Source organism: Acanthisitta chloris, unplaced genomic scaffold (assembly GCF_000695815.1).
Source record: "Acanthisitta chloris isolate BGI_N310 unplaced genomic scaffold, ASM69581v1 scaffold12051, whole genome shotgun sequence".
In the NCBI taxonomy this organism is placed as follows: Eukaryota; Metazoa; Chordata; class Aves; order Passeriformes; family Acanthisittidae; genus Acanthisitta; species Acanthisitta chloris.
Window position 1 is genome coordinate 8066 of NW_008655494.1, and position 17914 is coordinate 25979.

General features: G+C 39.3%; 1 protein-coding gene across 1 annotated transcript in view; it reads left to right on the forward strand.

Moving 5' to 3' along the window:
- Window positions 1-15379, forward strand: part of NCBP1 (nuclear cap binding protein subunit 1, 80kDa) — a gene marked incomplete at both ends in the record, with an annotated part of 22993 nt that extends 7614 nt beyond the window's left edge. Inside the window, 11 exons of the mRNA XM_009083925.1 lie at window positions 559-622; window positions 3661-3771; window positions 5008-5072; window positions 5799-5861; window positions 7099-7173; window positions 8213-8316; window positions 9105-9227; window positions 10451-10553; window positions 11898-11991; window positions 14491-14594; window positions 15265-15379. Coding sequence (XP_009082173.1) covers window positions 559-622; window positions 3661-3771; window positions 5008-5072; window positions 5799-5861; window positions 7099-7173; window positions 8213-8316; window positions 9105-9227; window positions 10451-10553; window positions 11898-11991; window positions 14491-14594; window positions 15265-15379 — 1021 coding nt within the window. The remainder of the gene's footprint in view (window positions 1-558; window positions 623-3660; window positions 3772-5007; window positions 5073-5798; window positions 5862-7098; window positions 7174-8212; window positions 8317-9104; window positions 9228-10450; window positions 10554-11897; window positions 11992-14490; window positions 14595-15264) is intronic.
- Between the last annotated feature and the right edge of the window lie 2535 nt (window positions 15380-17914).

The following is a 17914-nucleotide window of genomic DNA, read 5'->3' on the forward strand; positions in this document are numbered from 1 at the left end:
CAGTGACTGGGATAGTCTTTGTTAATTTTCAGAGGAAGGTAAAAGATTAGGGGGGATGCAAGTCCCTCTGGCAATGCAAGTCCCTCTGGCAAATCTTGTTTGCTTCGCAGTAATGATAGGTGATAACCACCTGATTAAAGGATGAAGCATTTGAAACCTGAGTTTCTTACATAAACCATTAGCTTAACTGTGCTTTCAAGTCATTCTGAACCTTTTTTTTTCTCCGTTTCCTTGTGCACGTGCCAGAATTGCAGATCACTATTTGTGCAAAACCGTTGAGGGTGGCAGTATAGCATTCAAGTAGTGTAATGACTACGTACAGATAAAACACATCATTACAGGTTACAGTTTAGTCAATGCTGGTGTGTTCTTCCCTGTTTCTGTTTTTAAGTGTTCTTTAGATTGATGAACAGACGTTGGAAGGATTACTGACTTGTTTGGTGCTGGTTTTATAGGAACTTTTGCCCAGAATTAAGCATGTTCTGTAACTATGTTACTTGATCTTTACATCGCATTCGCTGTGTTATGTTTGAATTAAATGTATCTGTGGTTTTGCAGTGCTGCACAGCTGTTGAGCTACCCAGGAAATAACAAGATCCCCCTGAACTATCACATAGTTGAGGTATGGACTTTATAGATCACCTCTTTGTAGCTCCCATTTTTTCATGAGTAACGTGTACAAGTTAGTTCCAATTTAGGTCCTTTAATCCAGTTTGATTACAACATGAACCTTGTTGAATTCAAGCAACAGCTTTTAAATGAGTTGGTTATATACAGTCAGGTGTTAATTTTGTGCATTTGTTGTCATTTTGACTTGGTGCCTCCAAGCTTTGATCAAGTACAAGAATTTCTTAATGCACTAGTAATCCAGTCTAATTAAGTTTCTCAAACTAAAAGTTCCACATGTGATTGGTGTAATGTATCACACAGTCTCAGAGATGGCTGCATTTGAGTCACTTTTAGTTTAAATAAAATCTGAAATATAGAAGGAAATGTAAACAAACTGAAATACGGGAACTCCATTTAATCTTTTTGTAATGCAAAGGTGATTAGTCACTGGAAGAATTTGCCCAGAGAATTCATGGTGTCTGTATCCTTGAGAAAGCTCGAAACCTAACAGGGGACAGCCCTAAGCAACCTGCTCAGTGACCCTGCCTTATGCACGAGGCTTTTGACTAGACTCTCTCCAGCTAGGCTCCATCATTCTACATGATGTTTGCTTGGATATTCTAAATTACTGTGTTCTACTAGCCCTGAAAAGAACTTACAGTGAAATAGCAGTGTGTTTCCTCCAGGACATTCTTTATGTCGAGGAATTCCAAGTAACTGTAATGTGTGCCAGAAGAGCAGCAGAGGTTTTCTTTTGCTGCCTTCTTTGAAGAGTCTGTTTTCAAGGTGCAGGGCTGTATAAAACTTCATTGATTTTCATAAAAGGTAGAAGGGATTAAGAGATTTCAGTAATAACAGCAACTTATCATATAAAGGCTTTATGAAGTAACTCTAAGTAGGAATTTCAGAGCTAATTATGGCAAGAAATAATCTTAAGTATAAAACTTAACCTTTATGAAAGTGGAATTGAGAATTCCTCTTGGCACCAAAATGCCAAATATTCTGATTGCTGTAAAGTTGTATTACTTTGGTCACCTTGTTCTTTTTCTGCTCTAAATTCAGAACAGAGGAATCTTAAAATCAGGAGTAATTATCTGCCTTAACATTGAAGTATATTCAATGAGTGTTGTAAAAAGTGATGTGATTCCTGAAAAGAAGTGCAAGATTAGTGTACAAATTCTTGGACTAACACTATAATAATTTCCTTTTTTCTTGCAATTTTGAGTTACTTTAAAATATTCATTATTTGTCTGACTGCTTACTTTTGATGAAGATCTAGAGTTTTTAAGGCTTAGCATAGTTTTTTCATGCTTCTGTTCATTCTGCTAACTACTACTCCCTTGCAAGGTCTCTCTTACAATCTCTCTCCAAGAGTCACGTTGGTGATAATGTTTAACAGTTCAGTCTGTGAAATTTTGCTAACTTTTTCAGTCAGTCACAGAACTGTAGAAATAATGTGGTCTAACATACAAAGGAAAAGGTTAATTAAAGTTCAGAACATAACAGTTAGGCAGAAATAACAATAGCCTGAAAGCAGTTGTCAGTGCATTCCTGAGTATTCCTAATTTTGAGGTCCCCGAGGCTCCACACTGTTGCTTGTCAAGTTGAGCACAGAATGCTGCATGCTGCCTGGAACACTGAAATGTGGGGCCTTTCTCCCTGTAGCTTCTTCTAGACACACATATGGGTATTTCTGGTAGCTGTTAGCAGAGGATGTCTGAGCAACCTCATTGGCTTGTTGGGCTGCCGTGCCCAAACTCCTGTGGTTTTTGCACTGGGCACAACTCAGACATTCAGAGTGTGTGTGTCCTGATTTTTCTTGTGGCCTTGTTATTTTCACAAAATGTGGTATGACAGTTTGAAATACTTAAATATTTAGTAATGAACATGTGAATATCACAAATAAGTTTATAGAGTGTCTCAAACAGGTAACAACGGATTGACCAGTTGTTATTTCCTCTCTTGAGAAATGGAACCATTTTCTACCTAACAGAGTTCTCCCTACCTTTTTGCCTGTCCTGACAGTATGTCCAAATTATGCTGACACAGAAAGGTTCTCAAGCATCTTATAGTCTCTGTGCTTTCGAGTCCTTCCTTAGAATAACAAGGTTGTTTTCATGGGCTGTTTTTGGAGCTTACAAATAGATGTTGATTTCATACATCAGTAAGATTTTTCTAGAGCTTACTCATTTAAGCTTTATTCAGAAGTTTAAAGAGGAAAATGATCAGCCATAATGAATCAAAGTTTCCTGATTCCTCTGATGTAATTCATATTTAGTTGAAAATGGACTGCAAAATAAACAGAAACTCAGAGGTGGATGTTGTGCAACGGAGATTTTATTTTTTTTAAGCCCTCAAAGGTTGACATGCTGTTACTATAGGCAAGCTTTAAAATAAAAACACAGATGCTGACTGCAGGATTATTTCCAGTTTTCTTAGAAGGATCTTCTACCAGGGAGTGTTATATATTTTTGTTGTATGAAATGCTGGTTGTAGTTTTCAATTTAAAATTGTGGCTTTATATGAGGTTCCATACAGAAGAGAAGAGGACACAATGGAAAAGATGTAAATGTAATTTTAATACATATAGTCTTTCATATTAAATGCTTAGGCCTCATTTAATGTGTTTCATATTTATACTTATTGTTCGACAGGATCAAATTACTTCTGTGTGCCTCGGATCATGTGTTATCACTGCAGTAGGTCATATTGTGGCTATGCCCATTTCTACAGTTACATGCTACATTTGTTCGCATGTGCATAATTGATGTCCGCATTGATGTACATTGTACATAATAGATGTACAATGCTGGTGTTTCGTTAGTATGAAATGGTAAGAGCCGTTAGAGTGGACTGTATTACTGCAGTGTAGGGTTACCACTACCTTTTATATGGTTCTCCCTCTTTTTCCTGGAACATGCATTGGGCAGAACAACATGGGTCTTTTGGGATAGGTAGTCGGTCAAGGTGGCTGGCCACTACTGAAATGGAGCTGAGGGTTGTACAGGCCACACCCAACTGTGCTCTGATTCTGTGATTTCCTCTCTGTAGGTAATATTTGCAGAATTGTTTCAGCTTCCGTCTCCACCACACATCGAAGTCATGTACACAACGCTTCTGATTGAACTGTGCAAACTTCAGCCTGGCTCTTTACCACAAGTTGTATCCTTTCTGCACTGCTGAAAAATGCAGTTGTTATTTTGTTTGTTCCGTAGCTGGTGGGGTAGCATTAAATCCTGGTAGTGTTAATATTTTACAGAAGCTGCATGAAACTTTGCCTGTAACACTCACATGATAGAACAGCACAGCTCACTTAGCAGAGATCTAGATCTGTCAAGTGGGCAAGGCTCGTTGGTGTTCTGGTACTTTAGCCTTCCTAAGCAGTGTGCTGTCTTCGTAAGGGGATAAAATACAATACGTCTGTTTGTCACTGCAGCCTGTTTAGGGCTGGACAATGTGTGGTGTGGTCACAGGCATATTAAAGGCTGAGAAGGAAAGGAAGTGACAGACTTGATCTTTTGTTGTAACAACTGTATGAGTACTCCTGCTCTTATTTTCTGTGGGAATTGTAGCAGGTGATTTAAAGGAACTTGCTGAATTCCCACTCAGTGCTCACACTAGGAGCATTCACAAGGTTAATAGTCACCGATGAGCTAAGACAGGGTGGTTAAATGCTGGGAAAAGAGGCACGTCTCCCAACTAATTCTGACTATCACATTGCCACTACTTGCTGCCACTTTAGATCCTGTTAGGTTGTTGTTTTAGATCAAGCTATAAACTGAGGACAGTCAACAGATGTGTATTCACTAGGAATTTCATGCCCAGATTTTCATTCTACTTCATGATACCACTCACTGTTTGAAAATCACATTATCTCAATGATTAGATCCAAGTATCTTCCTAGAATTGGGTGTATGTCTGTGCATAAAGTTTTTTATGTTAGTAGGGTCACTGTAAGAAGGATAAAGGCCTTGTTGGGTAAAGTCAGTGTAGACATACTTTTTGAAGAATTGAGTGATAATCAAAGATTGATTGTGGATTACCAGCAACCTGTGAAGCTACACTGATGAGATACCAGCAGTGCTCTGTAAGGAGGTTGGTGTCTGCCCATGTCAGTGCAGTTTTTTTTGCTTGTTGCTTGATGTGAATTCTGGCTTTCTGTGGCAGAAGCCCACAGTCTTGTTGCAATAATGGAAGAAACACAGACTGGGATTAGAGGGTGAAATTCACAATATTCTTCATTTTTTTATGCTATGGATTTACTTGATTTACCTGATTTTGGAATAGACTCATGGAGCTTTCATTGCAAAAAGCTGATTATATTCTGTTAAAAATCTGAGAGGAATAACATCTGACCTATCTAGTGCTTTTCTATAAACCTTAATAAAAAACTCTAAGCTCGCACAAGCCACGGAAATGCTTTACATGCGTTTGGATACGATGAATACAACATGTGTGGACAGGTAAATGTGTTTAGGAGATGATGGAAAACATTCCTCAATATCCAGTGTACAGGAAAAATGAAGAGGCTATGGCAAGAGGAGACAGCAACCCTTGTTAGAATTACTTTATGCTATTCAAAATGTTTTCTGGGCTCTGGCTTTGAGCAGTCTAAGGACAAGGTGGAGGACTGACTGCTCACCTCCTCTCTCCAGGAACACTCCCCTGGAAGTCACAAGTCTAGCTGTCTATCCAAGACAGTTGAAAGTGGTGACAACTTTTGCATGTTCAAAGCTGTTCATTGTTGTGTGGTGCTCTGTTTCCTGGTGCTATTCCTCCCCTCTAGTGGTCTGGGGTAGATGCTTGGAAGTGGAGTTAACGGCATATGTGCCACCCAGAGCAGGAGAATAGTGGTAATTTTTGTATGGAAATGCAGTTAATGACTCATGAAAAATTTGAAAGTTGCGTATTCACAGTGAGTTTACATTTTAATTGTTAGTTTAGTATGTCATCTTTCTGTATGAAATGACAGAACATGACAAGCTGTCTATTTGTCCATAAAAGCTTTCTTCTGACTCTCCAAACTGAAGTCTTTTGTGTCAGTCAACACAAATGCCTGTTTAATGCTGTAATAGCTAAAGGGTTTGTGCTTATCTTTGACAAGTAGATTGCATCTATAAGAGAAGCTCAACTGAAATTTTTCCTGCACTTCTGACATTTAATGGATCTTTCTTTTTCTTTTAATAAAGATTTATTAACTGGTTTTCTCACCACCTGAGCAACTTTCAGTTCCGTTGGAGCTGGGAAGATTGGTAAGTTTGTCTCCTTTTGATTCAAACCTGATATTGCAAGAGCCTTAAAATTTCAAACATACCCAGATAGTATCACAGAATAATGACCTTGTTAATTGCTTTCCTCTAGCTCTTCAGAGATCTGCTCACTACCACTCAGTTGTAGACTGTCTTGTTAATCTCTAGTCACTGTATTGTCCCTAGTGAACTTTGTGATAGATCTCAAGCCAGTGTAAGCATTCCATAAAGAATTTGTCTTTCAGAAATGACTCCCCGATTTACATTTAATGGTTTGTGCTGACTCTTCATATCCTGTATTCATTCTGTAATGTTGCTCTCTGTCCTGCTCTAAACCTTTCATTGAGACCCTATGGTCTGTTTCCAACCTGCCAAATCCTGGTCTCTGAAATTCCATCAGAGCTTGCCCTGCCATCCATTTTTACCATGCCAAGTCTTGAGCTTGCATCTTTAGATGGAGCAACCTGGACTCCACCAATGTCTAACCACTGGTCCCCTAAGCTTTCTATTCCAGAGAGACCACCTTGAGGTTAAGTCCTCCTTAAGCTGCAATAGCTTCCACAGCCTGCTATTGTACATGCTTTCTGAAGGTGATCTGCCCAAGTGTCCTTGTGGAGAGGGGTGCAGCCCTTCTAATATGCTTTTGTGGCTTTATTTAAGTGTCTTGTATTGTCCTCATGTGGAGTTTAGTGCCTGGTGGCTATCCTGGTATACATCCGTGTTGACTGACCAGGCAACAGTCCTCAAAGAGCTGATTTTTCTTTGCCTGGATCTTCCTTGATGGCAGTGCTTCCATGGGTCTCTCTCACAAAGTGCCATTTTCCACATATCTTGCAGGTGATTGCTTTGGAGGGTTTTCTTCATCTCTGATGCATTTGAAACCACCTAGAAGTTCAAAAATTCCTGTGAGGGAGGAACAGACCATGGAATCACACAAGGTTCCTTTCCTAAGGAGAGGGAAAGCCAGTTGACTGTAGCCACAAATTATTTTCAATCTGGTGGGGGTAGGGAAGTTACTTGAAAATGTATCGCACAGAGATGAGATTCCGAGAATGCTAATTGCCAATAAGGAAGTAGTGATTAACTTACCTCGTGGTCTTAAAATTGCCTACACTGTAAAGCTGTCAGGCACTCCAGTTGTCCTTCGCCCATAATTGTTTTGCACCTATTAGACCAAGCCAAAAAGAAAGTAAAGCACAAATTCTTTTGCTAAAAGCCATTGCATTGTGTCCTTTGATAGGTCAGATTGTCTTACTCAGGACCTTGAAAAACCCAAACCCAAATTTGTGAGAGAGGTTTTGGAGAAGTGCATGCGGTAAGTATTACCTTTTGATAGTTGCATTCAAGGCAAAGTTTGATCTGGATGCTGTAAGAGTACTTTTAACTTGATTGTTGTCTTAGGCAGATCTGTTCTTAAAATTCAGTTTGAGTTAAGAGATGAGTTTGTTGTTTGTATGACTTTTAATCTGGTTTGCCTGCTGTAGGACACTAGAGAGCGAGAAACAGGTGGTGCAGATGGTAGTGAGCTCTCTATACATACCTGTAGTTACAAGAACATGTAGGCATGAAAATAAATAAGAGTTCAGGCTTTATTCCTGGAAAGTATTCAGCATTCACAGAAATGGAGAGAATTCACCGTCAGTTATACTGAAAACTGAGAATCTAATCTTGATTGGTTTAGGTGCCTCCCATGCTCATTGACCTTAAACAACCGTGCAAAGACACAGTATATCCAAAGCCACCAACAGGACCACATAATCACTCTGTCTAGACTTAAAATTGTTGAGATAGGGAGGTATGTAGGCAAGAGACAGAGCAAAATGTGCCAAAAGCCCATGTTATTTGACATGCTACGTGAAAATACTAATCCAGTTTTGGGTGGAGTCTGTATAGGAAGAGTGAAAGTATTGTGCTGCAAAGTGGAACCAATTTTTCTGTAGTGCTCTTCCATTTCCCTGGAAGCTCTGGTAGCAAATTAAACCTTTGTGGAAGTGAAATGAATCTGCAAAGTAAAATGAAGAGACCTGGTTTAATATTTTTTGTGCTTTGAACAGCAGTGTCTTACTAGTTATCTGCAGCTCATCTCAGCTTTTGTATAAAACTTCTTACCAGACAGCCTTTTCATAAGGCATATTAATTGTATGAGGATGAAACCCTAGCATCGTGGAGTTCAAATAGAAAGCAATAGTAAGTTTGGTTTACTGAGCTTTTACTACTCAGCAGAAACTACCATTCTGTTGTATAAACATCCCAGTTCTTGTTCTGTGAAAGTTAAATACAGGAAATCTGTTACAAAGCAGTCAGGATAAAATTAGCTGTGATGTTATTCCTGTTTCAATTCTTGTTATTTCCAGACTCTCCTACCATCAGCGAATAATAGACATTGTTCCTGCAAGTTTTTCTGTCCTCAGTCCTGCTAATCCTGTGTGCATCTACAAATATGGAGATGAAAGTAACAGTAAGTATTAAAGTTACTAGTGGTCAAGTTGAAGGAGTGTTTGAGAGCAAGGGAGCACACTAGATTGAGTGTAGTATCAGTTGTCTTTGTAAAGAAGAATACAACTCAAATAAATGTGCATGATTTTCATACAGGTAAATAGGCTTCATGTGAGCAATTAATACATATTAAGGCTGGATCTCTGTCATAAAATCCTCTCTGCTACTTATGAAGAGAATAAAATCCAGATACATGAAGTTACTGTTGCGGAGGTTGTTGGAGTGTTGTGCAGTATTACTTGCCAGAAGTCTAAAATTGTACTATTCATCCTGTTTGGGCATGATAGTCTGCAAAAGTCAGCATATGAAGTGATAATGAGAGGGGTTTCTTTGAACTGCATGTAACAGTAGAATATTTTACCAGTAAACTTGATGTAATGAAGCATAAAGAGGGAGCTGATAATACAGAGACTGAGGGAGATACCTGATTATTCCTTTTATTACCTGGTGTATATACAATCCTAAGCATAAAGATGGCATCATCAAAGATACAGTGAGGAAGCTGAAGTAGAGCTTTATTCAGGGATTACCTGACCTCAGCTCTAAAGGTTCTACTCAAAGTTTTGAATTTAATGTGGAGACCAGAAAACGAGCTGAGCAATTTTATAGAATATTGATGTGGGCAATGATACTGAAAACAGCTGGTTTTAGGTGTAGCTGGGAAGTGTACTTGTTTCTCTGAGAGGCAAACTGATGTTGAAAATGCTCACTTCATTTTATGTATTTTTGACCTCTTTGGTCTTTGTTCAGGGTCACTTCCTGGATATACTGTGGCACTCTGTTTAACAATTGCTATTAAAAATAAGGCCAGCAATGATGAAATCTTCAGCATTTTAAAAGATGTCCCTAATCCAAACCAGGATGATGATGATGGTAAGTTATATGCTGTTAGGCTTCGGCAGGCTATAATTTATTCTGTGTGTTGACTGATCTGCCATGCTTTGGAGCTATGAGTGTGATGGTTAACAGAACTGTATGCTTATACTTCTAATAGCTGGTTTCAATTTATCTGGAAATGTAAATAAAATTCCATTGTTAGGTTTTTTTGTAAATGTCTTACATGCAGAGTCAGGCTTGGTTTTCGTAACAGGTAACCCAGAGCTTGATGTGTTTTCCTGTTATTACTGTCAGATTGAAAGAATTTAACATTCCCTTTGCCTTCAGCAACAGAGGGCAGTTCATGCTGTCATCCTCACCCCTGAAATTCAGTGCTTCTGCTCTGCTTGAGAGCTCCCCTCCCCTCAGTGCAGTCCTCCAACAGATAAGATAGCCAGCCTGCTGGCTGTGATCTTCCACAGATGGAAACTCACAATGGGAGTCCACTCATGTTCTCCTTAGCTTTGCAGCCACGGGCAGCATTGGTTCCTAAAGTCTGTGTGCTTTATGGAGTGAGGAATGTGCGAGAGACAATTAAAAGTTGATCTGAACAGTGGGGATTGCTTTGTTGTTTCTGCAATATTTGCAAGTGTTCTGTTACGCGAGCAGAGAGCAGCAACAGCCTGGTGGGTTTTTTACCCTGGGATCCACTGTCATGTTTCCTGATTTGCTTTAGGCGTCATCCACTAGTGTATGTTCTCCCTCCTGCCTGTCTTCAGCTGCAGGTAGCTGCAGGTACAGGAGGGGACTTTGCACCATTCACCCTAGTAGTCTTATTTGCTGTGTGTGCTTGCTGGACCCTTCTATATCCCAAATGGTCAGCCTCTGTGTCTTAATAATCCTTACCTCCCCCTCTCCTCATCCCTTCTTTATGGCCTGCCAGGCCTTCATCCTGGTGCACAGCTGTAGTTTCCTTTGCTGTCTCTGTCTGCTGCTGTCCATCAGTGCTGTTCCATGTTGATGGGATAACTGTGTCTCTTATAGCTTCTTCGCTGTCCTGGAATTCTTTCTGCACATTTTCTTCATGGCAAAATAGAAGCCTGAAAATCTGCTCATTCTGAAAAAGTCTTCACTAGCTCCCTGCTCAGCCTTGCAAAACTCTGTTAATGGAATTATTTTTTGTGAAATGAGTTAAAGCCATAAGTTATCTCTGCAGTTTTATGAGGACCTTACATGCTTTACTTGAAGTACTTAGAGTTTCAACTTTAAATAACTTGCAGGTGAAGGATTTACCTTCAACCCTCTGAAAATAGAAGTCTTTGTTCAGACTCTGCTCAATCTAGCTGCAAAGTCTTTCAGTCACTCCTTCAGTGCCCTGGCAAAGTAAGTATACCATATGAATTATCTTGGGGTTTACAAAACAGTTTAACTCTGACAGTGAAATGCATGATAAAAGAAGTGGATTGCAAGCTTCAGCAATGTTTAAGGTGCTCCACAATGTAATATGATTAGGAGAACTAATGACAGTGCTCACCGAAGGAATGGTAGTGTAAGTCCCAGATTATATATGTGTGCATGGAATTAACAGAAATATATACATTACAGCCATGTGATATAAATCAAACAAATGTGACATGTTTGGAAAATTACTTCATTTTAGAATTCCTTATTCATTAATTATGGTGAGGAACAAGGGATTCCCCTTACATTTGAATGACTGGGTAACTGCCATCGGAATATCTTGTACTATGAATATGAATCTAGGACAGTCACACCTGTATAAAAAGCAAAGAGAAAAGAAAACCAGAAACTTCAAAACAGTCTGCTGTAAACTTCTGTCTACCAAAGCACAGTAAAGTCCATTTTAAAATACTTGAGAGTTCATCCCCTAAAGATATACTGGAACTTATAAAGAATTTACTGCACCATTTCTAGAAAAATGAGATAAAATAACTTTTTTTAATCCTTTGTGTTTTGGAGTTGCTTCTAAGGGGTTTTGTTACATGAAAGATAGTATTATGCATCTTAATGAGTTATCTTTAGGGACAGATAGAAAAATAGATAAAGCTGTTTGTTATAAAAACATGCACCTGGGAGCTCTATAGAGGCAATGTTGATAAGAAGCTGTAGGTAGTAATCTGCAGTCAGGAGTACAAGAGGCAGGGTGACGTGAGCACTTAGACCCATGGTGTTTTCACTGCTGCACACCAACAGTGGCAGCCGTGAGATCACAAAGAGCCTCTTACTCTTTATGGTTGTATTACAATAAGCTGGGCTGTGAGTGCTGTATAGTAGTCAGTGTAACTGCTAAAATAAAGGCTTCTAGCAGCATTTCCTTCAAAAAGAGCACTTAGGATATGTGTCTAAAGTTATGGAAACACGTCAAGAGGAAGATCTAAGGCTTAAAAGGCAGCAAAGTTTGCTCCAGCTGTGTATAGATAAGCACACAAAGCATGAAAGTGTCTCCTGCTTTTAAGAGTGTGAGAAATGTAGTCTAGCTTCAGTAAGTAGGTTCACCACTAAGATGTAAGTTGCTTTTAGGTGCTCTCATGTCTTGGTGGTCTGTTTTAGCTCAGGCTGGTTATATTCTCCAAGGAAGAATTGTCCAAGAAATGCTGCAGATAGTTACAAAATTTTCTTTTGGGCCATCTAAACCACTTGCCTTATATCTGCTGCTCTTTTGACCTGATCCCAGCCCCTCCACTGACTATTTGTGTCTATTAAAAGGTTTCATGAAGTCTTCAAAACGCTTGCTGAAAGTGACGAAGGGAAACTCCATGTTCTGAGGGTTGTATATGAGGTTTGGAAGAATCATCCTCAGGTAAGAGGTTGGAATGTCAAGTATCTTTTTGAGTTTTAATTCACAGAGGTCATATTTAAATTTTTTTTTAAATACAGTTTGCTTTAGAGGCTTTAAAAATAACTTGTCTATTGTCATCTTATTTTAAGGAGAGTTCAGATTGTATTTAATTTGATTCTACTGCCTAAAATGAAGGCTGGGCATAAAATATATACCATAAGTGATGTTGCTTCTTCCTCAAGGGTTCACTGTGGGAGGGCCAAGGCGGTCATTATGACTCAGATTCACACTATGCTGTTTGTTGTACAACAGAATAACTTCTGACAAAATTATGGTTTTGTTCAAAACTAGAAAACAGCATAGATGTGTAAATTGAAATAAGATGTAGATCTCATACCAAAAGCAGGCCACCTTGCTAAAAATGTAGAAACCTGGGGGCTTTTTAGTGCTGGAGTTTCTCTTGCATCAACTGCTAGTGAAAGTCATCCAGTTGTTACACAAAGCTCATGCTGAGGTGTCTGTTGGGTGTGGGAAAGGAGAGTAGAGCTGCAGTTGTGGCTGTTCAGAAGAGGCCAGTCTGACAGAGCCATGATTATGTTCATTCTTGAGTCAGAGGAAATAACACCCTAAAAGATCGACAGAAAAAGCCTTGGAGGTTTAAGATATTCAGTTTCTTCACAGCAGTTGTTTTCTCCCTCAGCTGTCATTTTTCTCTAAATAGAAATCAGTGAGGAACTCTAGCTGAATTTGCCTACATTGATTATTTGACATGTTACTTACTGGTGTGTCTGTGGTACACTTACTGTGCTGGGAAGTGGACTGTAGCTCTCAGCTGCATAGGCCGGACTTCAGAAGTGGGGCACTGAGAACCAAGAGTAATCCTTGCATGTGCTGCTAGATATGTGGCCCATTCCCTAGTGGAAAAAACAAGCACCTAGAAGATAACTATGCAAGGTGTTATCTCTCTTCTCAGTAAAAAGATTAAAGAAGCCAGATTTTTTAAAATATGATTGACTTACTACCCAGTTTACTGACCTTAAAAGTGTGACATTTACAATCTGACATACATTTTCATGCTATTTAACTGGATCAGAAGAAATTTCATTGCTACAATCTAATATCCATATCTGCTTCCTCTTTGTTCCTTTGTATGACCAAACTGAGATGGAGGTTCCAAACACAGACTAAATAGTCATGTTAGATTCTTACGAATAAACCAGGATCACTTTAAAAAATATCAAGTGCAGAAGTTAACAAGGTCTGCTGTTCTTGATCATGGAAGTTAAATTTTCTTCCCTTGCATTTTACTGCAGTTCAGTGTTTTGTTTCTGATCAAGCACTTTTTCCCCCTGAATCCACAACCTCCCTGTCACACAGAAGGAATAGTGCCTGGACAGCGGGACACTTGTCCTGAGTCTGTTTTCAGACTGCTGACCTTACTGCCATGCCTGTGGGAGGGAACATCCTTTGATTTGGTTCAGACTAGCAGCAGTATTCACACGGCATATAGCACTAATGAGTGAACTGTGCTGCGGGTAGTGATTTAACAGCAGGAGTTAGTAGTCCTTGGATTTACAAACAAGGTTGTGGTGGTTACTTCATAAAGGGAAACACTAACATCGAGATTAAATGTTTTCTCAAAATCCTGGATGTGTGTTTCTTGGAAGATCAAGTTACATAATCAGAAATTCTTCCTGGCAGTGCAGAAAGATGAATAGAGCACAGGATGCTATCGTGGGACATGAAGGTTAAGTGCTGAGTCTTCTATATGATTCATTCAGTTATTTTAATTTTCCTTCCTTAAAAGGAGCTGAGTTACACTTCCTTATTTGACGATGGTGGTTGTAAGGATAAATACACTGCAGGCTGTGGTTCTTAGATACTGTGGCGTTCAATCACATGAGTAACTAAGATAAGCCTTTTTTTCAGAACAGCTTGCCACTTCTTAGTCAGTAACCCTTCTCTGCAGCTGCCTGCTAGATTGCTTGCTACTCCCTCAGAATCATGACAGTGTCTGTAGCAAGTAGGCTCTTCCATTAAGTACACAGCACTAGCTCTTTCCTGAAAATAGCATGTCCCATAGAGAAAAGCTTACTGTCATGTTTGAGGGCTGTTGCAGTTTGAGCAGGCTAACAGTAGCTCCTTCATTATGGTGATCTGACAGGTATATATACTCTGGTTTGAGTACTTCAGTGGCACATACTAGTACTTATGTCTCTATTGCCTCATTCCAACTCTGATGCTTGTATTTTTTGATTTTGTATGGGAGTATGTATGATAACAAAGATTGATGCGTCACTTTTTGAAGTAAGTAAGATTGTTAAACAAAATTAGGATGCTTTATACAATTGATATAGATCCCCTAATTTGAAGAGTTTTATGCTGGACTACCCAGCTGCCTGAAGTATGTGAAATGACTCAGTAATGTCACTGATTTAGGGTTGCATCAAAGCATCTCTGATTTTACCTGAGGCTAGAATGTTATACTCAGATTGTGTGTCTGTCTTTCACAAAATATAGATGATTGCTGTGCTTGTGGACAAGATGATTCGGACACAAATTGTTGACTGTGCTGCAGTAGCAAACTGGATCTTTTCCTCGGAGCTTGCGCATGATTTTACTAGGTAACAAGAATTTGGTTTGGGTTGTTTTTTGTATCTGAGTTACTGTTTTAGGTGGACAGTACATAGTTTAATCTATGAAAACTGAGTAGGGGAAGAAGGTACAATTAAACTTTTGCTCTTTCTACAAAATACCTACTTTAGCATTTTTCTTTCTGAGCTAGGGTATGAATGCTTATGTGACAGTGCAAGATTGCTGCTAGCATGTCATGTTGCAGGTAATCTCTAAGCCTGCTGAGGTAGAACAGCACTGGAGGTAATTCTAGACAGTCTGTTGCTTTGTCTTATATAGCTGCTAGCTTGGTGTGGTCCTGGTCTTTGGTTGAGGTACATAACTTCTACTACGACTGGTATGTTGCATATTGAGAACGGGAGGAGTGTTTGATCTGAGGAGTCAGTTTGGTGTTGAAAGTCTTGCAGTGTGTATGAAATAAAATTTTGGTTTTGAAGTGTACAGCAAGAAATAGGAAAAGAGTGATTGTAAAGCTTTCTCGCTTTACAAGTATGCTTTCCTATATGCTGAGTGTTTGTTCACTCTGGTGGATGTCTTAGATGATACTGAGTTTTTAAAATTCTCCCAGTTACATTTTTCTGTGAAAAACTACATTTAGTTTCCTACCTCGGAGTAATGTAGTAGCGCAGGATAGTGTTTTGAGCTTTGTGTCTTTTCTAGGTTTTACATCTGGGAGATCTTACATTCCACAATTCGTAAGATGAATAAGCATGTCCTGAAGATTCACAAAGAACTGGAGGAGACTAAGGCAAGATTGGCCAGGCAGCACAAAAGAGTGCGTAATTTGCTTGTAAATTTTAATAATTTTTAACTAAGTTATACAAATCTGCATGCTGACAAACAAACACACGGTTTTGGGAAGGACTATAAAAACACGGTTCATCAGGAAGCATGTCTGCAGATAGGTAGTCATCTGTGGAACTGAGTCATCAAAAATGGGATGCATGTTCTCAGTCCTTCATTCTAACTGTAGCTGGTAACATAGGAGTTCAGTAAAGTCTTTTAAGGGAGTTCATATGTATTTGTTCTTTTCAAGTTCTCTCTTAAAAGTTACTCTTCCAGTACGAGTATGTCTTCCACTTGCCTTCTGATCTGGATTCCAATTACCTTACTAGATAACAGTAAGAACAGTTAGAAATTATTTATAGTAAGTTCTGTTAAAGAATGCTCTTGTGGCTTCCATGCAGAAGTGCACAGAAACAGCTATTTGCTAGTGAGAATTTGGCTGTTACTGTTCTTCTGATGGATGCTGCTGGATTCTGACACTGGCATGTCACTTCCTTCTGAGTATAGCTGCATGGTCTTGCATTACTATATACAGCAAACTGATGAGGAAGCAGCTGCTATTGTGCTCTGTTGTCCCAAGTGGGATAGTAAAATGGAGTCTGTAGCTGCTAGAAAGGATGGGGCCCAAGGCAGCTTGGCTGAATGCAGTACTTAGTTATGACAGAATTAAGTCACTTTATAAATATGTTGAGAGTTGCAGAAAGCAATAGAGAATTTCTGTGTTTCTTTGAGGTCTGAGAGTATGATTACCTGCACAAACCCCTTAGCTAGCTTCAAGAGTTTGAATGAATTTACTGTCAAAATGTGACACAGAGGCTGCTGATGTTCTTTGAAGAAATCTGCACAAGTCAATCATTTGTCCAGAAGTTTCTGTTGAGAGATCATTAATAACTCAGAGTTTGCCAGGGTCAGTTTTCCTTCACTCACAGCAGCAGCCATCCCAGTTGCTTGCATCCTGAATCTGCATTGATGAGCAGTTAATAAATGCCTGTGATTATTGAAGACCTAGATACAGTTATTGATCTTACTGTGAGGCAAATTGCTTCTCTGGCATCTCTAATACAACAATGTTTTTATTTCTGTACTTGTCTCTTGCTGCAGCTCTTTATTACTTAGTGCTTTAAATGAGTATTCTGTCAGGAAGAAACATTTGTATGCAACAGTGAGTAGTTCTGCAGGCTGTTGCTCTGCTGCATGGCTATTCCTTTTAGAGGAAGTAAGCTGTCAAGTTTTGATGTCCCCAGCATGAAGTGGATTGCCTTACTATGGAATAAGTCCAAGGCTTACATGCTTTCTGTTGGGTCTTAGTGGTCCTTTAGTGTTTTGAGTTCAGGAAACCTCTGTAGATGAGAAAAAAGCAAGTTCCTATAGAGAGAATATAATTAAATTCTCACTTGATCTGGTAAGTCATTTTCATTTTTGTACGCCAATTCAGTTACACCTTATCTTCTGGTTGTGAGCTTCATTTCCTATGCAGTAGGTGAGTTAACATATGGCCCTATGTTTGTGACAAGTGACACATGCTTCTTTTACAAATATTTGGAGTTTTGAGCTGTTAATTTATGCATATTTTTGCACAGAAACAATCGTATGAGACTGAAGCAGTATCTATGTTCAAATTTGCCATAATCTATCAGATTCCTCCTTTTCTCCTATATGCCTTGTGGTCTTGTGTAAGACTTGGTTACTTGAGCTTCCAGGCTGGTACTCGTGTATTTTGTGGGTGGTGGTGTGTTGTTTTGGTTTTGATGCAATGAGAGCATACCATGTTCCTAGTTAGTAGATCAGTTTCTATGCTTACCCCTTCTAGTCTGAGAGTAGCCTTTTTGGTCATGAATATGGGGAGGCCCCACTTTTAACAGCACTGGCTGCAGTCTTTAGTCTTCCTTTTGTGCTAACCAGCTGGGTTCATTTGAGTGCTTGCACAAAGTGCCTTATTTTTTGGAGCCCTGAGATTTCAGAACTCTTCATTGAATTAATTGCCTGCCCTGATGCAGTATATGCAATTTGAAAGAGATCTATGTCTTATTATTCTTAAAAAGCTCTTCATTACCTGTTAATGCTAAAGTTAGCAGCGGTATTACCTTTCACAATGTTTCGTCTAAACAAATCATGGAATCATAGAATGGCCTGGCTTTGAAGTGGCCTTAAAGATCATCCAGTTTCAACCCCCCTACCATGAACAGGGATACCTTTCACTAGACCAGGTTGCTCAGAGCCCCATCCAACCTAACTGAACACTTCCACACATCCACAGCTTCTCTGGACAACCTGTGCTAGTGCATCACCACCCTCACAGTCAAGAATTTCTTCCTAATAGCTAATTTAAACCTACTCCCTTTCAGTTTGAAGCCATTCTCCTTTGTTCTGTCACCACATGCCCTTGTAAATAGTCTCTTTCCATCTGCTTGTAGGCTCTCTTCAGGTACTAGAAGGTTGTAATGAGGTCACCTTGAAGCCTTCTCTTTTCCAGGCTGAACAATGCTAATTTTCTTAACCTTTCCTCGTAGCAGAGGTGCTCCAT